The sequence below is a fragment of the Coregonus lavaretus genome, assembly GCF_964263955.1.
Source record: "Coregonus lavaretus genome assembly, contig: HAP1_SCAFFOLD_1170, whole genome shotgun sequence".
Taxonomy (NCBI): Eukaryota; Metazoa; Chordata; class Actinopteri; order Salmoniformes; family Salmonidae; genus Coregonus; species Coregonus lavaretus.
In genome coordinates this window covers 127461-142364 of record NW_028156538.1, presented here as the reverse complement: position 1 = coordinate 142364, position 14904 = coordinate 127461, and the positions used below count along the sequence as shown (strand labels likewise).

Below are 14904 nucleotides of genomic sequence, written 5' to 3'. Positions count from 1 at the left end.
TAGCAGAGCAGAGCTGGTGTGAAGGAAGTTGTCAAGGAAGTGATTTTGTGTTTATACAGGACCTCCCACCCCCACCTACCGTCAACATCATGTCAATGCGGAGTTACACGGAGCCCTCCGCATTGTTACAAAATTTGGGAGGTGCACGCCAATGCTGTACGCTCGATTTGGCCTCCACAAGCCTCCTGAGGCTCTGCAATTGATTCACACCCTCTGTACAGAGCCTATGGACTACACGGCCCGATCAAGCATAAATTGGCTTTTTGTTGCTCTAGATAAGAGGGTCTGCTAAATGACAGAAATCAAAAAAAATTAAAAATAATCGTAGTCTTTTACTCACTTTTCTTTTTTTCCTCAGTTAATTTTTATTTATATCGTAATAATGTGAAATATGCGGGAGCCTTCTCGACTATCGACTGATGACCTCACATGCTAAAGAGTAAATCACATGTAGCTGAAATGTTGGATTTACAGGTCGATTAGTTAATAGTGCTTTATATCCCTACCTCACTAACATTGTGCACTGTGTGTCTTTTTCTTCTCTTTTCCAGACACAATAGCCAACACTTGTTTTGACTTGCTGATATTTCAATAACAACTTGTTCAATATCTTTTTTAATCCAGAAACACTTTTCAATAGGCGTACGGATGGGATGGTGTGGTGACTTTTGGAAAAGCATTGATGATGACTTTGATTAGTGCGGTGAGAAAACAATGTCCAATCCAATATCGCGAGATCATGAACATAGTGGCGTCCACTACGTGTGACGTTAGTCTGTGCGATCAACGGAAGAAATTAAACATGTCGCTTACGAGGTGAGTCGTGTGGCAAGGCCTTATTTATATTTTACAGAATGTACAACACCTGTAAATTATCAAATGGCATGTTAACACATTATTTAACGTTACTAACGTCTTACCCCCATATTCTTTCTTTGAAATCGATGTTTTGGTAGTTAGCATTTAGTTAGTTAGGCTAACTCCTGGCCTAGTTGGCTAGCTAGCAAGCTAACTTTAGCTAACTGCTCTCTGGTGGTTTCTTGTCTTGGGGATTAGCTAGCTAGCTATTTGGTGTATCGGGGTCAGGTTTATTAGAAAATATACCTTGATGTTATTAGTGCGAACACAACCTTGTCTTGTGTCTCAAAACAAGCCTTTGAAGCTAGCACATGCACCGTACGCTAACGTTAGGTAGCTAGATAGCCTTGTTTACAGTCGAGATATCTGAATTGCGGTAATTCTACTTAATAGCGAAAAAAGAATGACAACTTAGTATTTTGTTTGTCTGCCTGCAGCTTTCTACCGGCGCCGACGCAGCTGTCCCAGGACCAGCTGGAGTCAGAGGAGAGAGCCCGGGCACAGAGGTCCCACTCCACCGCCCTGGTCTCCTCCCGCAGAGAACCCCCTCCCTACGGCTACAGGAAGAGCTGGGTGCCCCGCTCTCTGGAGGTACTGAGATTTACTCCATACCTAGTTTAATGGATTCAATGATGCTGTTATTCGGTGTTAGCTATGAGTTGTCTTATAAGGCACTCTATGTAAAATGGAAGGGACAGTCAAAGCCTTACAAGAATGTGCTATTGTTGGTGCTGTGTTAGAAATTACACTCTGTGCAGAAAATATGTCATGTGAGACTTCCTCTTGGTGTGTGTGTTGGGCTCACCTGCGTTGTAGGACTTTGGAGATAGAGGTACATCTCCACATAGCTTCTTCCTCATAATCTCACAGTTTGTTTGACTCTCTGCCTTGTTTTGTGTTGTAGGACTTTGGTGATGGCGGTGCCTTCCCAGAGATCCACGTTGCCCAGTTCCCTCTGGAGATGGGCAGGAAGAAAAAGACGTCCAACGCACTGGCCGTTCAGGTGGACGCTGAGGGCAAGATCAAATACGACGCCATCGCCAGACAGGGACAGGGCAAGGACAAGGTAAGAATATTATTAGTTATCCAGCTGGTCGGGCCTCCCGAGTGGCGCAGTGGTCTAAGGCACTGCATCGTAGTGCTAGCTGTGCACTGTCGCAGCCGGCCGGTGTTTCCTCCGACACATTGGTGCGGCTGGCTTCCGGGTTAAGCGGGCATTGTGTCGAGAAGCAGTGCGGCTCGGCTGGGTTGTGTTTCGGAGGACGCACGGCTCTTGACCTTCGCCTCTCCCGAGACTGTAACTACCAATTGGATACCACGAAATTGGGGAGAAAAAGGGGTAAAAACAAAATGCATAAATAACTAAAAGATATCCAGCTGGTCTGCTTGGTGTAGCTAGATCTACAAGACATTCTCAGATGAGTCTGTGACATAAAGGAAGCCTATTGGTCCTTTTTATTTGGATTTATGCCGTTAGGGAACGAAATTGCCTGAATACTTTTTCTGTGCTGTGAGCCACCATTGTTATTGTCATACAGTTACCAAGTAAATAAAGCTGTTTCATGACCAGATCCTGTGTTAAACGAAGAGCCATCATTTGAATAGATGCGAATAGAACCAGTGTAGAGTTCAGTTTCTTGTATGTTCAGCTGTCTCCTCTGTTCTCCCTGTGCAGGTGATCTTCAGTAAGTACACAGACCTGCTTCCTAAGGAAGTGCTGAACGACGATGCCCCAGAGCTGCAGAAGCCTGACGAGGAGGCTGTCAAAGAGCTGACAGAGAAGACCCGTGATGCTCTGATGAAGCAGGTCTCTCAGAAGATCGCTGCAGCCATGCCTGTGAGGGCAGCAGACAAGCAGGCCCCTGCACAGTACATCAGGTATGGTTGCTCTCTGTGATATACTCTGTGGCCAGTTTATTAGGTATGCCCATCTAGTGCTGGGTCGGACCCCCCCTTTGCCTCCAGAACAGCCTGAATTCTTTGGGCGGTGGATTGTACAAGGTGTGGCGTTCAAACGTTGCTCGATTTGGATCAAGGGACCTAACGTGTGCCAGGAAAACATTCCCCACACCATTACACCACCAGCCTGTACCGTTGACACCAGGCAGGATGGAGCCATGGACTCATGCTGCTTACGCCAGATCCTGACTCTGTCATCACCATGACGCAACAGGAACCGGGATTCGTCGGACCAGGCGTTGTTTTTACACTCCTCAGTTGTCCAGTGTTGGTGATCGCGTGCCCACTGGAGCCGCTTCTTCTTGTTTTTAGCTGATTGGATTGGAACCCGGTGTGATCGTCAGCTGCAAAAGTCCATCCGTGACAAGGACCGACGAGTTGTGCGTTCCAAAATGCTTTTCTGCACGCTGTTGTTTGCCTGTTTGTGGCCCGCCTGAATGCTTGCATGATTCTTGACATTCTCCTTCGATCTCTCATCAACGAGCTGTTTTTGGCCACTGGACTGCCACTGACTGGCTGTTTTTCGTTTGTCACACAATTCTCGGTAAACCCTGGACACTGTCGTGAGTGAAAAGCCCAGGAGGCCGGCCGTTTCTGAGATACTGGAACCGGCGTGCCTGGCACCCACGATCACACCATGTTCAAAGTCGCTTAGGTCACTCGTTTTGCCAATTCTAACATTAAATCGAACAGTAACTGGTACCTGTCTGCCTGCTTTATATAGCAAGCCACGGCCACGTGATTTACTGTCTGTAGGAGCGAACCATTTTCGTGAACGGGCTGGTGTGGTCCTCTGTAGCTCAACTGGTAGAGCACGGCGCTTGTAACGCCAAGGTAGTGGGTTCGATCCCCAGGACCACCCATACACAAAAATGTATGCACGCATGACTGTAAGTCGCTTTGGATAAAAGCGTCTGCTAAATAACTTATTATTATTATATTATTATAAACTGGCCTCTAAGTGTATATGATGCACACATTTTACATCATTGTATGTATTTCTGTCCTACAGAAGAATATAATACTACGTCTTTCAGACTCAATTTAGAAATCATCATTGTGGTCTGAACACAAAAGTACAATCGCATACTTCCATTTACTTCACATGCAACATGTAGCCTACAGGACAGTCCCCATGAAACCTATAATGGATTCAGTGTTTGTGTGGTTTATTGAAAGGGGCATGTAGATGCTGATACCTTGTGTGTTATTCCCCCAGGTACACTCCTTCCCAGCAGGGTGTGGCCTTCAACTCCGGGGCCAAGCAGAGGGTCATCCGTATGGTGGAGATGCAGAAGGATCCCATGGAGCCCCCACGCTTCAAGTAAGTACATTTTCATCATGGTCACTGACTAAATTCACGCTAAACCCGTTTAACTTACATGCTTGTCACTTTTATTATCTTGCTGGGGGAACTCGAGTCATGCACATCCTTAAACAAAACTGATGTAGACTAGAACCCACCCCCTTGCGTTAACTAGGATGTAATGTTTGGTTGTTGTTTCAGGATCAACAAGAAGATTCCTCGTGGACCTCCCTCCCCTCCTGCACCAGTCATGCACTCCCCCAGCAGAAAGGTACCGTTGGGGTTCAGACTAGGGGTGGGACGTTTAAACATTTGAACGAATTTGGGATCATTAACGTTTAGAAAAAAATCCCTAAACGAAACCTTTTTATTTATATTTAAATCCCATTGCAGTTATCACAGAAATACCACTAACAGGTCCTGATCATCATAAAGGCAAAAAATTTAAATGTAACAAATACCTAATGAAATAATGCTGTAAGTAGGAGATATGCATCTTTCAAATGATTTGCCTCGGATATAAAGCACTCCACGCGTCATCGTCGTTAACTGTTGGAAAAATGGCAGAGATTGAGACAAGGAAGCGACAGCAGCGAAGACCTGTACGGCAATACTTTGAGAAGTTAAATGAGAAGGTGATGAAATGCAAACTTGGCGAAGTGTAATTGAGCTGCAGTACAGGTGCAATGCTGAAAGGGAGGCGCCGTGAGACCAAACCCGTTGCTGGCAGCAGAGCGATGAGGGACGGAGTGAGAAAATCACAGCGCTCATTACAGAAATGATTACAGTTGATATGCAGCCATTGTCAATGGTAGAGGATGTCGGCTTCAATACCCTGATGGCATATCTAGAACCAGACTACAAGATGGTAGGTAGCCATGACTGCGGTTCATTGAACTGCATTGCCCCCTAGCAGTCGTACGCAGGACCATTTCTGAAATGTGAATTCATGTCATTTTATGAAGAAAATAAAATGAACGAGAGAGAAAAATGTCAGTTTAAACGTTAAATAGTTTTAATAATTTGTCACAGCCAGCTGTACAGTGTTTCCTCCGATACGGTGCGGCTGGCTTCCGGGTTAAGCGAGCAGTGTGTCAAGAAGCAGTGCGGCTTGGCAGGGTCATGTTTCGGAGGACGCATGACTCTCGACCTTCGCCTCTCCCGAGTCCGTACGGGAGTTGCAGCGACGGGACAAGACTGTAACTACCAATTTGGATATCACGAAATTGGGGAGAAAAAGGGGTAAAAAAATAAATAATAAAAACATACAAAAAAAGCATTTGGTCAATTCAATACATTTCATCTAGAACTTTCTCCCTCTAGCTGTGTAAATGTTGGACAAAGACGTGAAGTGTTTTCTCTCTGTCCTTTCAGATGACTGTCAAGGAGCAACAGGAGTGGAAGATTCCTCCCTGTATTTCAAACTGGAAGAACGCAAAGGTACTGACTAACTCTGCTTCCTCCCTCTGGAGGCATTAGTGAATCAATGAGACATTTGTCTTTGTTTGAGGCCAAGAGCGACGACATTGGACGAAGCCCAACTCCTGTGTTCCGTGTTCTAGGGTTACACCATCCCACTGGACAAGCGTCTGGCGGCGGACGGGAGAGGACTGCAGACCGTTCACATCAACGAGAACTTTGCCAAACTGGCCGAGGCGCTCTACATTGCTGACAGAAAGGTAAACAGTCTGTGGTTTTGGACCCTGGTGTTTGTCCTGTGCCTAGCAACTTCTCAGAGCCTCTCTGAAATATCTGGTCATCTCTCTGTGTCCATTTTCAAAGCTGACTACAATTCTGTATGCTCTTGATTTCAGAGTGATTCTGTCACCATGAAAATATGATTCTGTGCTGTGTTCTCTCTTTGTTGTTCTGTGTCTAAGCCTTTATGTCTGTGAGTCACACTTACGCTTGTGACCTTAAGTATAGAACATGATGCTGATTCACATAGCAATTCTTCCCGTTGTGTGTTGTCTAGGCCAGAGAGGCTGTGGAGATGAGAGCCCAGGTGGAGAAGAAGATGGCCCAGAAAGAGAAGGAGAAGAAGGAGGAGAAGCTCAGAGAGCTGGCTCAGATGGCCCGGGACCGCAGGGCAGGGATCAAAGGTCACGGAGGGGACAAAGGTCAGTCCACCACCCTCTTCCTCCTTCAGGTTTACCCTAACCACAGATCTAGGATCAGGTCATCTGTTTATGATTTCATGTTTTCTTGTACAAGGACTTCCAATATATAGAGTAGTAAAGCTGTGTGCATGGTCACATAAATCCTTAATAAGTACATTTGAAATTAAATATACTGACAATGTTTAACCAAATGCAGCATTGAGAAACACAAACCAATAGATCTTTCTGAGTCTTGTCCAAGTAGCTCTGTGCATGTGGAGGGAGGACTCAGCTGTCGTTTCTGTTTATGTGAGTGAGCCTCCTGGTAACCACATTGCTCCCTCTCTTCCCCTGCACTGTCCTACTCTCTCCATCCCCTGTTCCTTCTCCATCGCTCCTTCTCCATCTCTCCATCCCCTGTTCCTTCTCCATCTCTCCATCCCCTGTTCCTTCTCCATCTCTCTCCTCTCATACCTCCCTCTATCACTCCCTCTCCTATACCTCCCCTCTATTTCTCTCCTCCCTCCGTCTCTCCTGTGTCAGCTGGAGAGGACGGTGAGGCCAGAGAGCGTGACGAGATCCGTCATGACCGGAGGAAAGAGAGACAGCACGACAGGAACATCTCCAGAGCCGCCCCCGATAAGCGGTACATGCTTCTTTAACAACGCATACATACACAAACCATATGTCCATACACCATCACATACACACACATGCACTCCAGCCACACACACGACACACTCACTTTACACACACACACACACACCTATCTACATGGTGCGTAACATTTACATTTACATTTTAGTCATTTAGCAGACGCTCTTATCCAGAGCGACTTACAGTTAGTGAATCATTTTTTTTATTTTTTATACTGGCCCCCCTTGGGAATTGAACCCACAACCCTGGCGTTGCAAACGCCATGCTCTATCAACTGAGCTACATCCCTGCCGGCCATTCCCTCCCCTACCCTGGACAACGCTGGGCCAATTGTGCGCCGCACAAGAAATGTTGAATGAATGCAGCTGGCCACAGCAGCACCCAGCCCTGACCCCTTGTCTGTCTGCTACGACTGCAGTGCGACAGAGAGACAGCAAGTGAGAGGGCGTGAGGGGGGGGGCAGGGAGTGAGGGAAGGGCAGGGAGTGAAGAGGGGGAGTGAGAGAGGGAGGGGCAGGGAGTGAAGATGGGGAGTGAGGGAGAGCTAGAGACCCACAGCGACTACTTAACCTTGCTGTGTGCTGGACGTGATCATCTGCAGATTTGTAGAGATTGGGAGGGTAACGTTATCGGACCGTGCCCAGGCGGTTTGGAGCAGGTTGGGGGCGCTAGGTTTAGCTCGTAAGCTACATTCCATTGCAGTACACCTGAAATGAATAGTTATCCTGTTGTCTCTGTCCTTCCTCCTTTATTCCCATCGTCAGGTCGAAGCTGCAGAGAGACCAGGACAGAGATATCAGTGAGCTCATCGCTCTGGGCCAGCCCAACCCTAGGGCCTCCAGCGAGGCTCAGTACGACCAGAGACTGTTCAACCAGAGCAAGGTGAGATGGAGTGCGCACACACACACACCTACACACACACTAGTGATGCATGGGTTGACTTATAGCCCACGGTTATATCTGCCGGGCGGGTTTAGGGTCATGAAATATTGTGTGGATGAAGTCCGGGTGGGTGGCGGGCGGGTTGAATAAAGAGAAAACAAAACTTTAAATTAATAAATGTATCATTCTTGTGCGATTTCTATCTATAGGCTACATTTAGTCTAAAATAATGAAAGAAAAACCTATCTGGCATTAGTGCATAAGGCTGAGGGCCTAACTGTATGCATGCCAAATACCTTACACACCAATTACCAAATATTTTGGGGACAGGCAGTAAAAGTTCTCGTCGAACCATGGAGGCAAAAACAACTATTTGAGTTTAATTCAATAAGAGAAGAAGCTGTGAAATGGAGAGGTGAAGATAAAGAGAAGGGAGGGCCAGAAAAGTCGTGTTTGGGAAAGATTTGGTGAAGTGGTAAAAGAGGATGATAGCAGTGCCGGCTATGTTATGTGTCCCGTGTAGCTCCGCTATGATACCAAATGTAGGCTACATTTTGACTCGGGAACAGGAGTGGAGAAATATGATTTATTTCTTTCAGCATCTTGAGAGAATGCCAATGCACAGGTAGTGCTATCTTTATCAGCATCATAGAAGCTGATAGTATTTCAACCACATAAAATATGCATCCAAGCTGAGCTGAAGTCTTATCAGAAACATGTTGGGTAGTTTTCACTGCTTTCTATTTCCTTACTACCAGTCGAACTGATGTCATTTGAACGTTTTACACAGAAAATCTTTCCCATTTCTCTATTTTGTTATGGCATTTTCTCTCCAGTCCCTAATTGTTTTTGCTCCGCGAAAGAAGCAGCGGTGACCGAGAACTTTACCAATGTCAACTAGATTGAAGCATTCATGACAAGTTGACTAATGGATAGCCTACCAAAATGTCGGAAATTATAAACAGAAACGTCTACATCAAGCAAAACTAAGTCCTGCACCCTCTGTCAAATATCCCAAAATCATTCCGTCCAATTTCTATATTGGCGGGTTAGGGTCAGGAGTGGGCCTCAGATTTTCACTTTATCACATATAGTCTGTTGCAGATGGGTTGTTAGCAATTGCGGGCAGGTGAAAAAACATCTGCCCGCGCACCACTAAAACACACACTTTATTGTCAGGGGTTAATAAAGGCTCTCAAGTGTCAGTGGGATCCGCTGGCTGTTAATACATCTGTTCGTAAATGTCAAGTGGTTCTCACAAAGAAGGTTATGAAAGTTGTGTGCTTCCCTGGTAGTTTTTTTGAACAATCCCATTCTAAGTCTGATGTCATTGTTTACCAGGGTATGGACAGCGGTTTTGCAGGCGGGGAGGATGAGATGTACAATGTGTACGACCAGCCGTTCAGGAGAGGCGCCGACATGGCTCAGAACATCTACCGGCCCACCAAGAGCTCTGACAAGGACATGTATGGCGACGACCTGGACACACTCATGCAGACCAACAAGTACGCAAGGCCATCTGTTACATTACCCTTCTGTGTATATACTGTTAGATATATACAGTCATGGTCAAAAGTTTTGAGAATGACACAAGTATTGGTCTTCACAAAGTTCGCTGCTTCAGTGTTATGAGATTTTTGTCAAATGTTACTATGGTATACTGAAGTATAATTACAAGCATTCCATAAGTGTCAAAGGCTTTTTATTGACAATTACATTAAGTTTGTGCAAAGAGTCAATATTTGCAGTGTTGACCCTTCTTTTTCAAGACCTCTGCAATCCGCCCTGGCATGCTGTCAATTAACTTCTGGGCCACATCCTGACTGATGGCAGCCCATTCTTGCATAATCAATGCTTGGAGTTTGTCAGAATTTGTGGGGTTTTTTGTCCACCCGCCTCTTGAGGATCGACCACAAGTTCTCAATGGGATTAAGGTCTGGGGAGTTTCCTGGCCATGGACCCAACATTTCAGAAGTGTTGTTCCCCGAGCCACTTAGTTATCACTTTTGCCTTATGATCATGCTGGAAAAGGCATTGGTCGTCACCAAACTGTTCTTGGATGGTTGGGAGAAGTTGCTCTCGGAGGATGTGTTGGTACCATTCTTTATTCATGGCTGTGTTCTTAGGCAGAATTGTGAGTGAGCCCACTCCCTTGGCTGAGAAGCAACCCCACACGTCAATGGTCTCAGGATGCTTTACTGTTGGCATGACACAGGACTGATGGTAGCGCTCACCTTGTCTTCCCCGCCGGATGCCCCAAACAATCGGACAGGGGATTCATCAGAGAAAATGACTTTACCCCAGTCCTCAGCAGTCCAATCCCTGTACCTTTTGCAGAATATCAGTCTGTCCCTGATGTTTTTCCTGGAGAGAAGTGGCTTCTTTGCTGCCCTTCTTAACACCAGGCCATCCTCCAAAAGTCTTCGCCTCACTGTGCGTGCAGATGCACTCACACCTGCCTGCTGCCATTCCTGAGCAAGCTCTGCACTGGTGGTGCCCTGATCCCGCAGCTGAATCAACTTTAGGAGATGGTCCTGGCACTTGCTGGACTTTCTTGGGCGCCCTGACACCACCTTCACAACAATTGAACCTCTCTCCTTGAAGTTCTTGATGATCCGATAAATGGTTGATTTAGGTGGAATCTTACTAGCAGCAATATCCTTGCCTGTGAAGCCCTTTTTGTGCAAAGCAATGATGATGCAGGTAACCATGGTTAACAGAGGAAGAAATGATTTCAAGCACCACCCTCCTTTTAAAGCTTCCAGTCTGTTATTCTAACTCAATCAGCATGACAGAGGGATCTCCAGCCTTGTCCTCGTCAACACACTCACCTGTGTTAACGAGAGAATCACTGACATGATGGCAGCTGGTCCGTTTGTGGCAGGGCTGAAATGCAGTGGAAATGTTTTTGGGGGATTAAGTTAATTTTCATGGCAAAGAGGGACTTTGCAATTAATTGCAATTCATCTGATCACTCTTCATGACATTCTGGAGTATATGCAAATTGCCATCATCGAAACCGAGGCAGCAGACTTTGTGAAAATTAGTATTTGTGTCATTCTCAAAACTTTTGACCAGGACTGTACATATGTACAATGACATGTATGGAAATGACTGGGACATCTAGCTGGGCGATGTGGACAAAAATCCATATTGCGGTAAATTGCCTGAATTGATGCGATGGCGACAAATAGAACTATACGTTTATAACATTTAGATTTGATTAGGATCCACATTAGCCGACACCAATGGCGACAGCTAGCCTTCCTGGGGTCCGACACATAACCAGAAAGACATTACAGACAAAATACTTTATCATTTAAAAACATGTGTTTGCATCTATCAGTTCCACATACATGTTAGTACATACACACAACAAGTAGGTCACATGGGGGAGAGGCATTGTGCCGTGAGGTGTTGCTTTATTTGTTTTTTGAAACCAGGTTTTCTGTTCACTTGCTCTATATGAGATGGAAGGGAGTTCTATGCAATCATGGCTCTGTATAATACTGTATGTTTCCTTGAATTTGTGAGAAGACCCAGGTGGCATGTCTGGTGGGGTAAGTGTGTGTGTCAGTGCTGTGTGTAAGTTGACTAATGCAAACAATTTGGAATTTCAAACGCATTAATGTTTCCAATAGAAACAAGAAGAGATGCAGTCACTTTCCTCAACTCTTCGCCAAGAGAGACAGGCATATTATTGATATTAGCCATCTGATTACAATGAAGAGCAAGACGTGGCTCTCTGTTCTGGGCCAGCTGCAGTTTAACTAGGTCCTTCTTTGCAGCACATGACCATATGACTGGACAATATTCACGATAACATCAAACTAGAACCTGCAGGTTTGTGTCAAGAATTGCAACGCTGCTGTGTTTTTCACACTTAACAGTTTCCTGTGTGTATCAATAATGATCCACCACCCAAAGGACATCCAGCCAACTTGACACAAGCTGTGGGAAGCATTGAGGTCAACATGGGCCAGCATCCCTGTGGAACGCTTTCGACCCCTTGTAGAATCCATGCTCTTACGAACTGAGGCTGTTCTGAGGGCCAAAGGGCTGTTCCTAATGTTTTGTATACCTGGACACACTCATACAGAGTAACATGCTGTTTCCCTGCCACTGCGGCGTCCTCTCTGGGGAGAGACATATGGAGAGATGCACAGTCCACTGCTGATAAATGCAACGTTTAAGCCTAATTTATACCCTGCGTACCCAACGTGAGAACGCTCCAGTCCATAGGTACTATAGTGATATTGCACTAAGTGGAGCGTGCGGTTCTTAACAGGAGTCGACCGTATGGTGCGTATGCCAGAGCAGAAAGTCTTTACTTCATCTGGAGCATCCCTCCCCTGATGTCCAGTGTCTCCTCAAAGACAGTCTTCCTTGGTTTTTCTGGCTGCTTTATGTGATTGGTTTCTTTATGTGATTGGTTTCTTTATTGGGCTATAGATAATGGGTCACTTTAACAGGGACTGGTGTTACTAGCTATAGGCTGATAAACCCTATGGAACAGTGTATCTGATAGATGGTGGCGATCAGTGGTAAATTCAACCTGCCCTTATTATTTTTCAAATATGGAGACATTAGATGTAGAAAGTTAAATGGAAAATACTTAAAAGGATTAATTATTTAATGCATTTATTTACTCGGCTCTGCACTTCATATGGATCATGGCAACTCTGTCCTCTTATGTACCTACCAGAATTCAGCACCCAACCATTTTTGAGTGAACACTATCAATTTCCAAATGATTAAACTTTCCCTACCTCTGTCCCCTCACCTCTACGCCCCAGGGTTGCAGGGAACTAAAGGAACTTCTAATCCTGGTGGACATGGGTGCACATTTTTTGCCCAGCATGCAACTGATTCCTCCTCCCCTTCCAGGTTTGTTCCGGACCGTGAGTTCTCTGGTACGGACCACGGTCCTCGTCGTGACGGCCCCGTCCAGTTTGAGGAGGATCCGTTCGGTCTGGACAAGTTCTTGGAGGAGGCTAAGCAGCACGGCGGCTCCAAGAGACCCTCCACCAGCAGAGGCTCCAAGGACTACGACCACGACAAGAAACGCAGGAAGGAGTGAGAGGACGGAGAGAGAGAGAGACCCAGTCTGGTGGGATGGGAGGGTAGCTCTCAGTAGTCACAAAATGGCTGCGAATGTTTTGAACCAACAGTTCCCACCCAAGACAAGTCTGATAGTGGGGGATGGGAGGGTAGCGTTCATTTGGCACAAAATCTCAGAAAACATTTTGAAAAGTAGAAGTTGCCATTTTAGCGTCTCCAATTAATTTTCCTTTTTGTTTAAACTTTGAAATACGTCTGTTTGTCTCATCTGTTGTGTGGCTGAAACCCCCAGGACCTAGCAGGGATTGTTCTTTACATCTGTGTTGATAATTACCTTTTTTTTTTCTTTACGCCATCCCTTAATCTTTACATGGAACAGAGTCCCGCCTGTAAAGGTTTTTAAGTAAAGCCCCCGCTAGTTGTATTAAGCAATGTTGCTATGGCTCGTTTGATAGTCTTTGATCTAGCAGCATTCCTGTCATTGAGTTTGAATTCCGGTCTTAAGTGATCTAGTCTATGGTATCTTGATAATAACTACACAACCTCTGTTACTGGTCGGATAGTGTGAGCCTACTCTGTAACCACTGAATATACTTCATACAGTGGATTGAACATGTCTCTTATTTTTAGGTTTGTGCTAATAAACATGAAACCAGTGTGATTCTACAGTGATCTAAATGTTTTATTTGTCACATGCTTGGTAAACAACAGGTGTAGACTAACAGTGAAACGCTTACTTACCAACAATAGAGAGAAAAACCTATAAAGATTATAAACCCCATGAATAAATACAGTGAGTAATGCTAACCTGGCCAATACATGGGGTACCAAGTCAATGTGCAGGGGTACGATGTAATTGAGGTAGATATGTACATATAGGTAGGGGTAGAGTGACTACGCAACAGGAAAAATAATAAAACAGTAGCAGCAGTGTATGTGATGAGTCGAGAGTTTAGGGCTGACCCCATTTAGTCGACTGGTCGATAGGCTGTTGGTCAATAGGCTGTAGGCTGTTGGTCGACCGAGATTTCTTTAGTCGAGCAGTCGCAAAAAAAAAAAGGGTGTACAAGACACCTGTCTGATTGCCGCCTGTCTGAGTGGACTGATCCATTGTGGAGGCCTGTCTGAGTGGACTGATCCATTGTTGAGGCCGTGGGGATGGCACAGTCCGTCACTCCTAAGACGAGCTACTGAAATTGCATATGGTTATATTACGTAGGAACAATGGGGCAACGCTAATATAAATATTATTTTGTAAAAGATGCTCTTTCTACCCGAGTTGGATAGCGGTTGATGTCCGCGGTTCTGAAAAACAACAGTGCGCTGTTGAATTGCCGCCTTTTCCTAGACCATGTTGCTATGTGAATAATAGCAAAGTTAACCAGCATATTGGTGTTGAGAACAATGGGGCGGAGGCAGCAGCGGAATGAGTTGAGAAAACAGCCGTTGCCTTATTGTCTAAGGAAAGTGAGGAGAGAGGAAACCCCAACTTAATTAGGTCTATAATCAATAGCCTAACTGTTAAATGTGCCTGGCTTTATAAATTATCCATATATATCTACAGAAATAAGACAGATCCTGCTTCTGTTGCATGTTGGAGTGTTTGTTTAATAGCCTACTGATTCCGGGAGCACCAAGCATCACGCAACAATTTTTCATCTTTGCTGTGCTGTAATAAAGACATATTATTTTTATTCGTTAGACCAGCCTCTGGTATTATTTATCATTTAGTTTGTGTTTACGCTGTTTGTAATTGTCGGAATTTATTTATTTATTATAATAACCCTATTTTTTTCCCCTTATTACTGTTATTATGATCATCATAATATGTAATGTCATAAGTAGGCTTACTATAGCAGCCTTGTATAACCACCATCGAGCTGCCTAAGCGCATCCTGTTTACATTGCATTTAGCAGACGCTCTTATCCAGAGCAACTTACAGTAGTGAGTGCACACATTTTCGTACTGGTCCCCCGTGGGAATCGAACCCCCAACCCTGGCGTTGCAAGCGCCATGTTCTACCAACTGAGCTACACAGGACTTAGTCATAATAATGTAACTTACTTAGGCCTATATTTAAAT

At 45.1% G+C, this 14904-nt stretch overlaps 1 protein-coding gene across 1 annotated transcript; it reads left to right on the top strand.

Annotated features, from left to right (window-relative positions):
* Positions 1–761: 761 nt before the first annotated feature.
* LOC311126252 (SNW domain-containing protein 1) lies at positions 762–13487 on the top strand. Its single transcript, XM_084200268.1, has 13 exons — positions 762–816; positions 1296–1449; positions 1763–1924; positions 2534–2736; positions 4037–4141; positions 4325–4394; positions 5498–5563; positions 5686–5802; positions 6099–6243; positions 6766–6868; positions 7643–7760; positions 9102–9265; positions 12648–13487. The coding sequence occupies exons 1-13, from the start codon at positions 803–805 to the stop codon at positions 12838–12840; spliced, it is 1614 nt and encodes a 537-aa protein (XP_084056394.1). The 5' UTR covers positions 762–802; the 3' UTR covers positions 12841–13487.
* The last annotated feature ends 1417 nt before the right edge of the window (positions 13488–14904 follow it).